Below are 13,712 nucleotides of genomic sequence, written 5' to 3' on the forward strand. Positions count from 1 at the left end.
ATAAAACAGAAAGAACCCAAATAAAAACACAAATGAGAGAAGAGAAATAACAACCAACAGCACAGATATACAAAAAACCATAAAAGACATTATAAAAAAAAACCCATATGCTGGGTAGCCTGGGTGGCTTAGTTGGTTAAGTGATTGACTTGATTTCAGCTCAGGTTATGATCTCACAGTCATGGGATTGAGCCCTGCAACAGGCTCCTCACTGAGTGTAGAGCCTGCTTTGGATTTTCTCTCTTTGCCCCGCCTCTGCTTGCACACACACTCTCTCACTCAAAATAAATAAATAAACTTTAAAAAAAAGCTATATGCCAACATATTGGATAACTTAGAGAAATGGATAAATTCCTAGAAACATATAAACTATCAAACTGAAACAGGAAAAAATAGAAAATGTGAACATGCCTATAGTCAGCAAAGAAATTGAATCACTAACAAATTACCAGAAAGCTCCCAAAAAACAAAAGTCCAAGGCCATATGACTCTACAGGCAAATTCTGTCAAATATTTAAACCAGAGTTAGGATTGTATGGTTCTTATTCTTTCTTTTATTAATGTGGTGTATCATACTGATTGATTTGTGAATATTGAACCAGCCCTGCAGCCCAGGAATGAATCCCACTTGATCATGGTGAATACTTTTTTTAATGCACCGTTGAATTCTATTTGCTAGTACCTTGTTGAGAATTTTAGCATCCAGGTTCATCAGGAATATTAGCCTGTAATTCTTCTTATAGCGGGGTCTTTGTCTACTTTTGGAATTGAGGTAATGCCAGCTTCATATGAGTTTGGAAGCTTCCCTTCTGTTTCTATTTTTTGGAATAATTTGAGAAGAATAGGTATTAACTCTGCTTTAATTTTTTTTTAATGTTTTTATTTATTTTTGAGACAGAGAGAGACAGAGCATGAGCAGCAGAGGGACAGAGAGAGAGGGAGACACAGAATCTGAAGCAGGCTCCAGGCTCTGAGCTGTCAGCACAGAGCCCAACACAGGGCTCGAACTCACGGACTGTGAGATCATGACCTGAGCTAAAGTCAGACACTTAACCAACTGAGTCACCCAGGAGCCCCAACTCTGCTTTAAATGTCTGGTAGAATTCCCCTGGGAAGTCATCTGGCCCATGACTCTTACTTGTTGGGACATTTTTGATAATTGATTCAATTTCTTTGCTGGTTATGGGCCTGTTCAAATTTTCTTTTTCTTTCTATTTGAGGTTTGGTTGTGTGTGTCTTGGAATTTTTCCATTTCTTCCATATTGTCCAGTTTGTTGGCATATAATTTTTCATACTATTCTCTGATAATCGTTTGTATTTCTGTGGTGTTGGCTGTGATCTCTCTTCTTTCATTCATGATTGTATCTATTTGAGTCTGCTCTCTTTTCTTTTTGAGAAGTCTGGCTAGGGATTTATCAATTTTGTTTATTCTTTCCAAAAACCAGCTCTTAGCTTCATTGATATGTTCTGTGTGTTTTTTTTTTAATATTCTATGTAGTTTATTTCTGTTCTAATCTTTATTATTTCTTTTCTTCTGCTGGCTTTGGCCTTTTTTTCTGCTTTTTTTCTAGCTCCTTTAGGTATAAGGTTAGGTTGTATATTTGGGAACTTTCTTGCTTCTTGAGATAGGCCTGAATTGCAATGTATTTTCCTCTTAGGGCTGCGGCTGCCTTTGCTGCATCCCAAAGGGTTTGCATTGTTGTGTTTTCATTATCCCAAATCTATAAAGAACTTACTGAAGAAATGACAGAAGACATGAATAGAAACTTTTCCAAAGAAAACATCCAGATGGCTAACACACACATGAAAAGATGCTCAACATCTCTCATAATCAGAGAAATACAAATCAAAACCACAAAGAGATACTACCTAACACCTGTCATAATGGCTAAAATTAACAACCTAGGAAACAAAAAATGTTGGTGAGGATGAGGAGAAAGAGAAACACTTTTGCACTGTTGGTGGGGATGCAAACTGGTGCTGCCACTCTAGAAAACAGTATGGAGGTTTCTCAAACATTAAAAACAGAACTACCCTACAACCCAGCAATTGCACTACAAGGAATTACAAAGGATACAAAAATGCTTGACTATCAATAATAGGCAAATTATGGAAAGAGCCTAAATGTCCATCAACCGATCAATGGAGAAAGAAGATGTGGGTAATATATATATATATATATATATATATATATATATATATACACACACACACACACACATATATATACACACATGTATACATATATATGTATGTATATATGTATACATGTATACATATATACATACATATACATACATATACATGTATATACACATGCATACATACATACATACATACAGTGATGAAAAAGAATGAAATCTTACCATTTGCAACAGTGTGGATGGAACTGGAGGGTATTATGCTAAGCAAAATAAATCAAAGAAAGACAGGTATCATATGACTTAAATCATATGTGTAATTTGAGAAACTCAACAAATGAACATAGGGGAAGGGAAGGAAATATAAAATAAAAACAGAATGGGAGGCAAATCATAAGAGAGTTAAATATAGAGAACAAACTGAAGGTTGGTGTAGGGTTGGGGGGATGTGTTAAATGGGTGAAGGGCATTAAGGAGGGCATTTTTCAGGATGAGCACTGGGTGTCATAAGTAAGAGATGAATCACTGGGTTCTACCCTGAAGTCAAGACTACACTGTATGTTAACTAACTTGAATTTAAATTAAAACAAAAAATAAAGAAGAGTCAATACCTATTCTTTTCAAATTATTCCAAAACAATAGAAGAGGAAGAAAAACTTCCAAACTGATATACGAGGCCAGAATTACCCTAATACCAAAACCAGATAAAGATTCCGCTAAAAAACAGTACAGGCCTGGTGTGCCTGTATGGCTCAGTCAGTTGAGTGTCTGACTTCGGCTCAGGTCAGATCTCACAGTTGTGAGTCTGAGCCCCGCTTCAGGCTTTGTGCTAACAGCTCAGAGCCTGGAGCCTGCTTCAGATTCTGTGTCTCCCTCTCTGCCCCTCCCCCACTCACACTCTGTCTCTGTCTCTGTCTCTGTCTCTCTCTCAAAAATAAATAAACATTTTAAAAAAAGAGCAGAGGCCAATAACTCTGATGAACATGGATGCAAAAATTCTTAATAAAATACTAGCAAACCAAATCCAACAGTACATTAACAGAATCATTCACCATGATTAAATGGGATTTATTCCTGGGCTGCAAGCATGGTTCAATGTTTACAAATCAATCAGTGTGATACACCACATTAACAAAAGAAAGGATAAGAACCATATGATCCTTTCAATAGATGCAGAAAAATCATCTGACAAAGTACAACATCCATTCATGTTAAAAACCCTCAACAAAGTAGGGTTGGAGGGAACCTATCTCAATATAAAAAAGGCCATATATAAAAGACCCACAGCTAACATCATCCTCAATGGGGAAAAACTGAGAGCTTTTCTCCTAAGATCAGGAACAAGACTGGGATGTCCACTCTTACCACTGCTATTCAACATAGTACTGGAAATGCTAGCCGCAGCAATCTGACAACAAAAAGAAATAAAATGTATCCAAAACAGCAAGGAAGAAGAATTTCCCTATTTGCTGATGATGACATGATACTTTATGTAAAAAATCTGAAAGACTCCACTAAAAAACTTAGAACTAATACATGAATCATTAAAATCATAAGATACAAATCAATATACAGAAATCTGTTGAATTTCTATACACCAACATTGAAGAACCAGAAAGAGAAATTAATTAATGAATCCCATTTTCAATTGCACCAAAACATAAGATTATCTAGGAATAAACATAATCAAAGAGGTGATAGACCTGTACTCTGAAAACTATAGAACAATGATGAAAGAAATTGAAGATGACACAAAGAAATTGAAAAACTTTGCATGTTCATGGATTGAAACAACAAATATTGGTTTTTGGAATAACAAATATTGTTCAAATGTCTATACTACAGACAAGCAAAGCTGGAGGCATAACAATTCTAGGCTTCAAGTTATATTACAAAGCTGTAGTGACTAAGACAGTATGGTACAGGCACAGAAACAGACACATAGATCAATGGAACAGAATAGAAAATCTAGAAATGAACCCACAACTCTATGGGGAATTAATCTTTGATAAGCAAGAAAGAATATCCAATGGAAAAAAGAGTCTCCTCAACAAATGGTGCTGGGAAAACTGGACAGCAACATACAGGATAATGAAACTGGACCACTTTCTTACACCATACACAAAAATAAATTCAAAATGGATGAAAGACCTAAATGTGAGACATGAAACTATAAAAATCCAGGAGGAACACAGGCACTAATATCCTTGACATTGGCCATAGCAACTTTTTACTAGATATGTGTCCTGAGACAAGGGAAACAAAAGCAAAAATAAACTTTGGGACTTCTTCAAAATAAAAAAATTTCTCTACGGTGAAAGTAACAATCAATAAAACTAAAAGGCAACCTACCAAATGGGAGAAGATATTTGCAAATGACATATCCGATAAAGGGTTAGTATCCAAAATCTGTAAAGAATTTATCAAACTCAGCACCCTAAAAACATATAATCTGATTAAAAATTGGGCAGAAGACATGAATAGACATGGACATTTTTCCAAAGATAACATTCAGATGGCCAACAGATACATGAAAAGGTGCTCAACAGCACTGATCATCAGGGAGACACAAAACTACAATGAGATATCACCTCATACCAGTAAAAATGGCTATAATTATCAACACAGGAAACAATAGGTGTTGGCAAGGGTGCAGAGAAAGAGGAACCCTCTTACACTGTTTTTGTAATGCAAACTGGTGATGCCTTTTTATATACAATACCAAAAGCACAATCCATGAATAAAATAAAAATGATAAGTTAAATTAAAAGGAAAACAAACTTCTGATCTCTGAAAGGCACTGTTAAGAGAATAATAATACAAGACACAGACGGAAGAAAATATTTGCAGAACATATATCTGATAAAGAACTGCTATTAATAGTATTTAAGGAATGCTTTAAATCTCAACAATTAGAAAACAAATAACCCAATCACAATATTGGCAAATGATCTGAACAGATACCTTAACAAATAAATCATATAGATGGCACATAAGCATCTGAAAAGAAATTCTACATATGTGTCATCAGGGAATTATAAATTAAAACAATGAGATACTATTACACACCTATTAAAATGGCTAAAATCCAAAACACTGAAAACAACAAATGATGCCAGGGATGTATATCAATGGGAACTCCAATTCACTGCTGGTTGGAATGCAAAACACTAGAGGCACTTTGCAGATGGTTTGCCAGTTTCTTATAAAGTTAAATACAGTCTTGCCATATGAGCCAGCAATCACACTGCTAGGTATTTGCCCAAGTTTACTGATAATTTATGTTCCCACAAAAGTTATGTAGATCCCAACAGGTCCTAATTTGGTTTGACACAACCAATTAATGAAGATATTGTTGGGTTTTTCTTGTGGGTTAGGATCATTATAAGAAAATACTAAGATGCTATAGGCACCATTAACTTCTGTCTAAAATCTTAAGAAAAAACTGTAAATACTTATCACAAGAAGGCATACAGCTATATTACCAAAAGACAAAATAAACATTAAGGCACAAAAATATTCCTAGAAAGAAAGATTATACTTTTAAAGAGACAAAGGCTCAGTTTATCAGATATAAATAACAAGTACAAATTTGCACACATTTAATAACCGAGTTTCCAAATACATAAAACAAACTGGCAAAACTACCAGGAAGCACAGAGAAGTCTGTAACCACAGTGGGAGAATTTAACATAACATCTCTTAGTAATATAGAATAGACAGAACTTCAATTAAAGAAGAATTGAACAACACAATAAATACATTTGAGCTAACAGATGCGTACAAAATACATGATTGATTATAAGGACAAAGTTTTGCTGCTTTAATGAAAAATAAATCAGTGATATTGAAAATTGTCATACTTACTACTTAGTGTTTTCATTTTCACAGGTATAAATTTCTTACTTTGAGACTGGCTTATTGACAATGTAACTTTATGCTTGAGTAAAAGATTTTCATCTAACATATCTACTTTCTGAGCTATAAGAAGGATGCTTTTAACCCATTAAGAAGACAATTATATTCATTAATTTGTAATTCAAATACATACCAATTATCGAGGAATATTTCCTTTCATGTTCTGAAACATAATCAAATACCATGTTGTTGAAATAGTGATGTCTACTCATTGTTGGGATAGTGATTTACAGAGTGACTATGTGAAATACAGAAATAATGGGAGTACTTTTCAAGAGAATAGTTTTATAAGGTATTCACAATTTAGGATTAAATTCAATATTTTTGTAACAGATAATCGGTGAGGGAATAAAGAAATGGTAAAGAATACATTCAAAACAAATTTAAAAGAATATCAAAAACACATCAGAGAAGAAAGACAAAATACAAATCATTTACCCCCAACATATCAATTCTTCCATTAAATGTAAATCTTATTAAATGTTCTATTTAAAACACAAAGACTGTTACATTGGATTAAAAAATAACCAACCACAATGCCTTTTGTTTTAAAGTTACACAACTAATTCATAGCAATATGAAAATATTGAAAGTAAAATGATGAAAAAATTATTCTATGCAAATAATTACATTAAGATACTATGTAAATATTAGATAAAATGGACTAAAAGCACACAAAAAAGTTATTACAAAATGTCCATCATTAAGACAGAAATTTCAGTTCACTAAGAATATATAACATTTTAAAATTTGTGTATTTATTACATACATATGTATATATCTGCATATAACTTATATTTATTATATACAGTAAAAAAGCCTTAGAAAAATAAAACAAAAATTGGCAGAACTACAAAGAGTAATAGAGAAATAAACAATCACAGTAGTTGAATTTAATATACTTTCCTCACAAATAATAAGCATAGAATCTCAATGAAATTAAGAAAGCACCAACAACATAATTAATCAACTTGACCAAATGGATAACATACATGCACACACATTACAGATGTAGCATATATATGTATATATGATACAGTATATAGCATGCGTTTATGATTGAATATATATATTCATGAACTGAAGAAAGAAATATATTAAATATCTTTTAATAATTTTTTTATTTTAAATAATATTTTTAATAATTATACTTACTAGTAAGTCCCACTTTTCTGGTAGCTCCAAGCGTCTTAATTTGAGATGAGCCTTTTGAGATTAAAACTTCATTATCTTCAGGTGAAAGATTTTTACCTGCTTTTTCATCCATTTTCTCAGCTATAAAAATAGAGACTTTTAACTCAATAAAAAGTAAAAGTTAACTCTCTTTATTTTTAATAAAGAACCACTTACAGTTTCTTTCCAGTTTTATAAAATTTAAGCAAATGAACACAATTTAAACAAATGATCAAACACTTCCCCCCCACACATACACACAAAACAAAACAAAACAAAACAAAACAAAATTCTGGTGAATTTTCAAAACAGACTATAAAATTAAATATGAAAATCATCACAGTGCTTTCCTGAAAGTATGTGAAGGTACTTTTGTTACTTTATACACACATTTAGAAAGTTATAATTAGACTTTATGGTACTAAGGGCATTTACATTTTTTAAATACTTAAAAATTTTAAAACGTATAGGATTGATGTAAAAGTTAGACTGATTAGAAAGTAATAATTCCAAAATAAGGAAACGAAATAGAAAGAAAGCTAGGTCAGGTAGGAAGAATACAGAGCACTCCAAAATAGAAATAATTAAATCCAAATGTATCAATAAGTACCATAATTATAAATGGATTATATGTTATAGGGATAGACAAAGACAGTCATACTAGATTTATAAATAATTTAATTATAGGTTATTTATAAGTGACACTACTAAATAATAATAATACAGAAAATTGGAAACTAAGTAGGTGAAAAAAGATATGTCATGTAAATGTAACCAAAATAAATATGCAATAGTTATGTCACTGTCAGACAAAATAGGATTTTGGTCAAAAGACCTTAATGGAGACAGAATAAAATGGCACCTTTCAGAAAAAGAAATCATTGAATTCATAAGAAATTATCTAACGTTTGTATTTCTATGCACCTAACAACAGACAGTATAAGGAAAATTGGCAATATAATGAAAATAGTACTGCAGGAATAAATAAGTCCACAATCATAATGCGAAAATTCAATATGCATCTCTCCATAATTGGTAGGACAAACAAAATTCAAGAAAATCAAGAAATAGGAAATTTAAATAACACAATAAAAATCTGACTTAATAGATGTATGTAAGCTTGTAGCAGAATATACATTCATAAACAAAATTCTGTTCAAATCAATTGAAATTTTAAATAATTTAATAATCATAATTATCATATTCACTACTGAGTCTTTTCTTTCTAACAGTTTTAAGTGTCAGGCAAAATATTTTCATCTGATATCTCATCCATTTTCTGGGCCTCAAGAAGAAAGTCATAAAAGCACTAAATAGAGAACTGGATCTGTGGTAGAACTTTTGGATTTACAATATATGTTATTTATCCAACAATATGTTATGTCATTTTTTAATGATATAAGCAAATCCTGTCTAGTTGAAATATAAATATCATGTGAATATACTTTCACTTGTGTGTATGTAAGCAGTCTTGCTACTTTTACAGAAGCATTAAATATATTTAATTTAGAAATATTATTATAAACATTATTATATATACTTACATATTTAAAATGATTCTTTAGTTTTTTTAGAGTATTCACATTTTAGAATAAAGTCTAAACATTTTTAATCAGATATGGCTAAGGAAAAACATATAAGGATAAAAAAATACAGAGAGTGAAAAAGTGAAAGAAAAGTAGGAAAAATTACCCAAGAAATGGGGTAATTAAAAGTAGAAATAACTAGATTATATATGATTGAGAACTACTTAAAAGACAAAGAACGAGCTGAATTTTAAGATATTTACACTTATAAGTTTCTTGCAAAAGATACAGCAAAATCACAAAGATACAAGAAACAGGATAGAAAAAATATATGATGCAAATACCAACCAGAGGTTTATGGAGCTACATTAATAGTAGATAAAGTAGTTTTGGGGGAAAATAAATAAAAACTTCCTAATTAAGACAAAATGTTCTGTCCTTGAAAGATATTATAAATCTTAACTTTATATACCATAAATAATAGAGTGTCATAAGATATAAATCATAAGCTGCCACAACTGCAAGAAAAAATAAATCCCAAAGTAAGATTTAACACATCTAATTCAGTAATTTTAAAACAAAGAGATAAATTATTAATAAGTATCTAAAGTGTGATGGGAATCATTACCAAAGAGCATATGGTTGAAGACATATTCATAAATCCAAAAGTGTTCTCCTGAATTTAATTAAAAATAATTCATAAGATTTACATTTAATTACTTGCTATCAAGATTCATATTTCTAGTAGTTTCAAGTTTTTTACTTTGAACTTGGTTTCTAAAAATAAAACTTTGTCCTCAGGAAATTGATTTTCCTGTGACATCATTTCATTGTTTTGCTTTTCAAGAGGAAATGCTAAGGAAAAAAAAACATAAATGTTTGAAATGTCTGGATATGCCAAAAAATCATCAAATTTTCTTCCCATGGAAGAAAAAAATCATGTGAATAATTTTCATTAGTGTGCGTGGAAGCCATTTACTTAATAATTACTGACCTTGCAAACACCATCCAAACAGTATTATTAATTTTGCTTTTGTCTCTATCTTAGGATATACATGCCTTATCTATTTTTTAATATTTACTTATTTTTTGAGAGAAAGAGAGAAAGAGAGAGAGTGTGTAAGCATGGACAGGCGAGGGGCAGAGAGAGAGGGAGACAGAGAATCTGAAGCAGGTTCCAGGCTCTGAGCTGTCAGCACAGAGCCCAATGCAGAGCTTGAACCCAGGAACCACGAGATCTGACCAGAGCTGAAGTCAGACACTCAGCTGACTGAGCCACCCAGGTGCCCCAGGATATTCACACTTTAGATCTGAGTGTAAGGTTTCTGTAAAATATATGCCCAAAAAACATATTCATGAACCAAATGAAATCTGATGAGGTTAATTTAAAATAATTTAAAGTTTCCTATAATTACTATACTTACTTTTACGTCTTTCCTTTCTGGAAGTTATTTTTTTCTTTACTTGCACTTGGGATTTTGATGCTGAATCTTGACTCGCAAACATAAGATTTTCTTTTTTTTTTTTTTTTTTTTTAATTTTTTTTTCAACATTTTTTATTTTATTTTTGGGACACAGAGAGACAGAGCATGAACGGGGGAGGGGCAGAGAGAGAGGGAGACACAGAATCGGAAACAGGCTCCAGGCTCCGAGCCATCAGCCCAGAGCCTGACGCGGGGCTCGAACTCACGGACCGCGAGATCGTGACCTGGCTGAAGTCGGACGCTTAACCGACTGCGCCACCCAGGCGCCCCTGTAAGATTTTCATCAGGTATGCCAAAATAAGCTATAGAAAGAGATAGATTTAGTCTACGAACTGGAAAAACACATCTATTGTGAAATCCCTAGATTTCAAATTTATAACAAATGCACAGTAGCATTTTCCTTCATTTTTATAAGGTCATAAGTGAATTATTATAATGCTAGAACTGTTATGAAAATGGCTGATTTCAAAACTGTCTCATTATTTCATAAATAAACCTAAGTAACAAATACATTTTATGTTGGTCTTCAGGTATCATGGGTGATTTATACTTAGGCTAATACACAATAATAGACCAAGCAATGAAAACTCATATGCACAAGAGTATTCATTACAGCCTTTTTTGTAATTCCAAAGTACTTAAAACCATTTAAATGTTAAAGCATGGAGACTGGCCAAATAAACTGATACATATATCTCAACTACAGAGCTGTTATAATATGAATACTTCTATAATGGTAGATAATTGTACATATGTATGTATGTATGTATGTATATATGTATATGTAAGACATTCTTCACCCATCTGCACTGATACATTTGATGCTTGTCTGATGTCATTTTATGAAACACTGGTTGAAATACTGGTGGGCTGGTGCCCTTTTATATTTAGACTCTTGTTTATATTATCACAAGTGAATAAAGGCTTAATTGTGACTTTCAAATTAGTTTATTGTCTGAAAAAACCAACTTCATAGCTAGCAGCTCTCTCTCAGTAACAAATGATGACAGTGTGGCCCAATTAAACCTCTCGCGTTTCTCAATTGGACCTTATGTCAGAATGACACTACTACAGGTCAGAAGTGCCCAATTGTCAAAATCTCCCAAGAACTGTAATCTCACAGATTCAGCTAAAAGATACTTTGAGGTATTACTGGAGAGTTATTGGGCCTTGGTGGATACTTAATGTGTGTCCTATGACTGTGAAATAGTCTTATGATTTGAAATTCCAGCCTGAGGGTATTAATGCTTTTACTTTTGTTTTCTAGTTATCTTTGCATATTCACAATTTAGGTTAGAGTGTAAAGTTTCTATAAAACATATGCTCAAAAGTGTCTTCATGAACCGAAGAAAAAAATCTTCTGATGGATTTAAAATACTTTAAACTTATCCATAATTATTATACTTACTATGGCGCCTTTTCTTTCTGTAAGTTATTTATTTCTCTACTTGCATTTGGGGTTGTGACACTGAATCTTCATTCACAAGCATTAAATTTTCATCTGGTACTCCAAAATGAGCTAAATAAAGAGATGCATTTAGTTCACTAAATGGAAAAGCAGATCTATGAAAACTTCAGATTTAAATTTATAACAAGTGTACAATAGCATTTTCTTTTTATACCTATAAATAAATTGTCCTAATGGTTGATCTGACATGGAAATGATAAGAAAAGTTTTAATTGATACTACTGAGGCTGTCTCATTATGTCCTAAATATTCTGAGGCAACAAATACATTTCATAACAGTCTCCACTTTTGGGTTATTTATATACTAGGTTAATTGATAACAATAAACCAACCAACAAAAATGCATATGTACAAGGTCTATTCATTACAATATTGTCTGCAATTGCAAAATATTTAAAATCATCTAAATGTTTAAGAATAGGATATTGGTTGAATAAACTAAGGTTATGTTATAAATTATGGTATAGTATAATCTATGGCATATTACATGGTATAAACTGCTCTATGTATTTGCATAAAATTAATAAATATTTCTATAAACTGACAAAAAGAGCTAATGTTTAAGTGGAAAAACTGTTTTAAAAAGTGTATCTAGTATGCTAACTTTTGGGTCAGAAAGAAGTAATCAGAAACAAATAGAGAAATAGATATTAAATTCACAAAATAGAGGAAAAATAAACATGAAAATAATAGTTACTTACCTATAAGAAGATGGGATGGGAGAGAAGTCTAAGGAATGCAAAGAGAAGGACATATATCTTTTGCATAATATTTGCTTTTTGAAGCAGATTAATGCTCTCTATACATTCCAAAAATAAAATTAAATTAACAAGAATAAGAAGAGGAAACTAACACTGAATGCAAGTGAAATGACTCTAGTGAAGGGATAAAAATAACAATACTAATCCAAATAAGTCATCAATACAGTGTTTGAAAAATACCCTCAATCTTAGGCAAGAATATAGGGGGCAGATTGCAAGAAAAATCACTAAATCATTTGAATAGACTTATTTTTGTAGTGGTATGTGCTGAGCAGTTCCTTAATGAAGTTGAAGCATTATAGGATTGAGCAACTACATGCTCAGGCTCTTAGCTCCAATAAAGATTCAAGATTAACACTGGAAGAAAGAATATACACATATGAAATGGAGGAAGGCAAGAATGAGACATGAGAGATTAGAATTGAAGGTGTCCAGGAGTCCTAATGATTTCTAAAACATGTATATGCACAATATGCATGTATATATTCACATGCACATGTATGCATGAATGTGTGTGTGTGTGTGTGTGTGTGTGTGTGTGTGTGTATCTCAATATATATTAGTATAAGTGTATAAACTATGGCGTGCAGATCCAAGTTAAAATCCTATGTGTAATCTTTCAGGTTCAACCCATAGAAAATTACGAAGTTTTTAACTGGCAGTTATCATATGAAAAAGCCTCCTACTCCACACTAGGCCTAAAACACAGCTGGTGTGCTGATCTTTACAAGGAAGTACAATCATGTATTCAGGCCTCTCCAGGTCGGCATTCCCTAGACCAGCTGTTCCATTCATAGACTTCAAATGAGGCACTGTACTATTCAGGTGACTCTGCTTAGGCTACCTTCCTGGGGAAGCCTTGAGGACAACTTTCTCCTTTCTGACTTAGTTTTCAGTACTTTTCCACTCCTAGCCCTCCCCAAGTCCCTCCATATCCTGGCGCCATAAAATGGCAAGAGCCTTTTGTTTGAGGATCCTTCAGCAGTGAGAGACAATCTCCCCTCTGCATTTGTGATGAACATCTAACACTCCCCTGGTTCCTTTAATGGGGAAAAATGGAACATTGTTAAAGTTGGCCCTTTCCTGTTTTGACTCTTGCTTATAAAATATCATAGTAATTAGATAAAGTAATTAAATTACTTTCAGTTTGGCTTATTAATTGACCAACTCAACAACTGTCAGTGCTTTCTCTGACAAATTGGTGAACTGAGCAGAATGGTTAATAGAGTACACTGACTTTC

General features: G+C 32.4%; 1 protein-coding gene across 6 annotated transcripts in view; it reads right to left on the reverse strand.

The window, feature by feature from the left end:
- Positions 1-13,712, reverse strand: part of LOC131483417 (coiled-coil domain-containing protein 7-like) — a 117,286-nt gene that overhangs the window by 101,081 nt on the left and 2,493 nt on the right. For 4 of the 6 annotated variants that reach the window (XR_009247656.1, XM_058681531.1, XM_058681530.1 and 1 more), the window contains exons 2-6: positions 11,651-11,761; positions 10,515-10,544; positions 10,183-10,263; positions 7,215-7,334; positions 6,193-6,222 (exon numbers count right to left, since the gene is read on the reverse strand). Coding sequence is in view for 5 of the 6 variants with exons in the window: in XM_058681531.1 (XP_058537514.1) it covers positions 6,193-6,222; positions 7,215-7,334; positions 10,183-10,263; position 10,515 (232 nt within the window). In the remaining variant the exon portion in view is untranslated. The remainder of the gene's footprint in view (positions 1-6,192; positions 6,223-7,214; positions 7,335-10,182; positions 10,264-10,514; positions 10,545-11,650; positions 11,762-13,712) is intronic. The other 2 variants (XM_058681529.1, XM_058681532.1) reach the window with 1 other exon arrangement.

Source organism: Neofelis nebulosa, chromosome 8 (assembly GCF_028018385.1).
Source record: "Neofelis nebulosa isolate mNeoNeb1 chromosome 8, mNeoNeb1.pri, whole genome shotgun sequence".
NCBI lineage: Eukaryota > Metazoa > Chordata > Mammalia > Carnivora > Felidae > Neofelis > Neofelis nebulosa.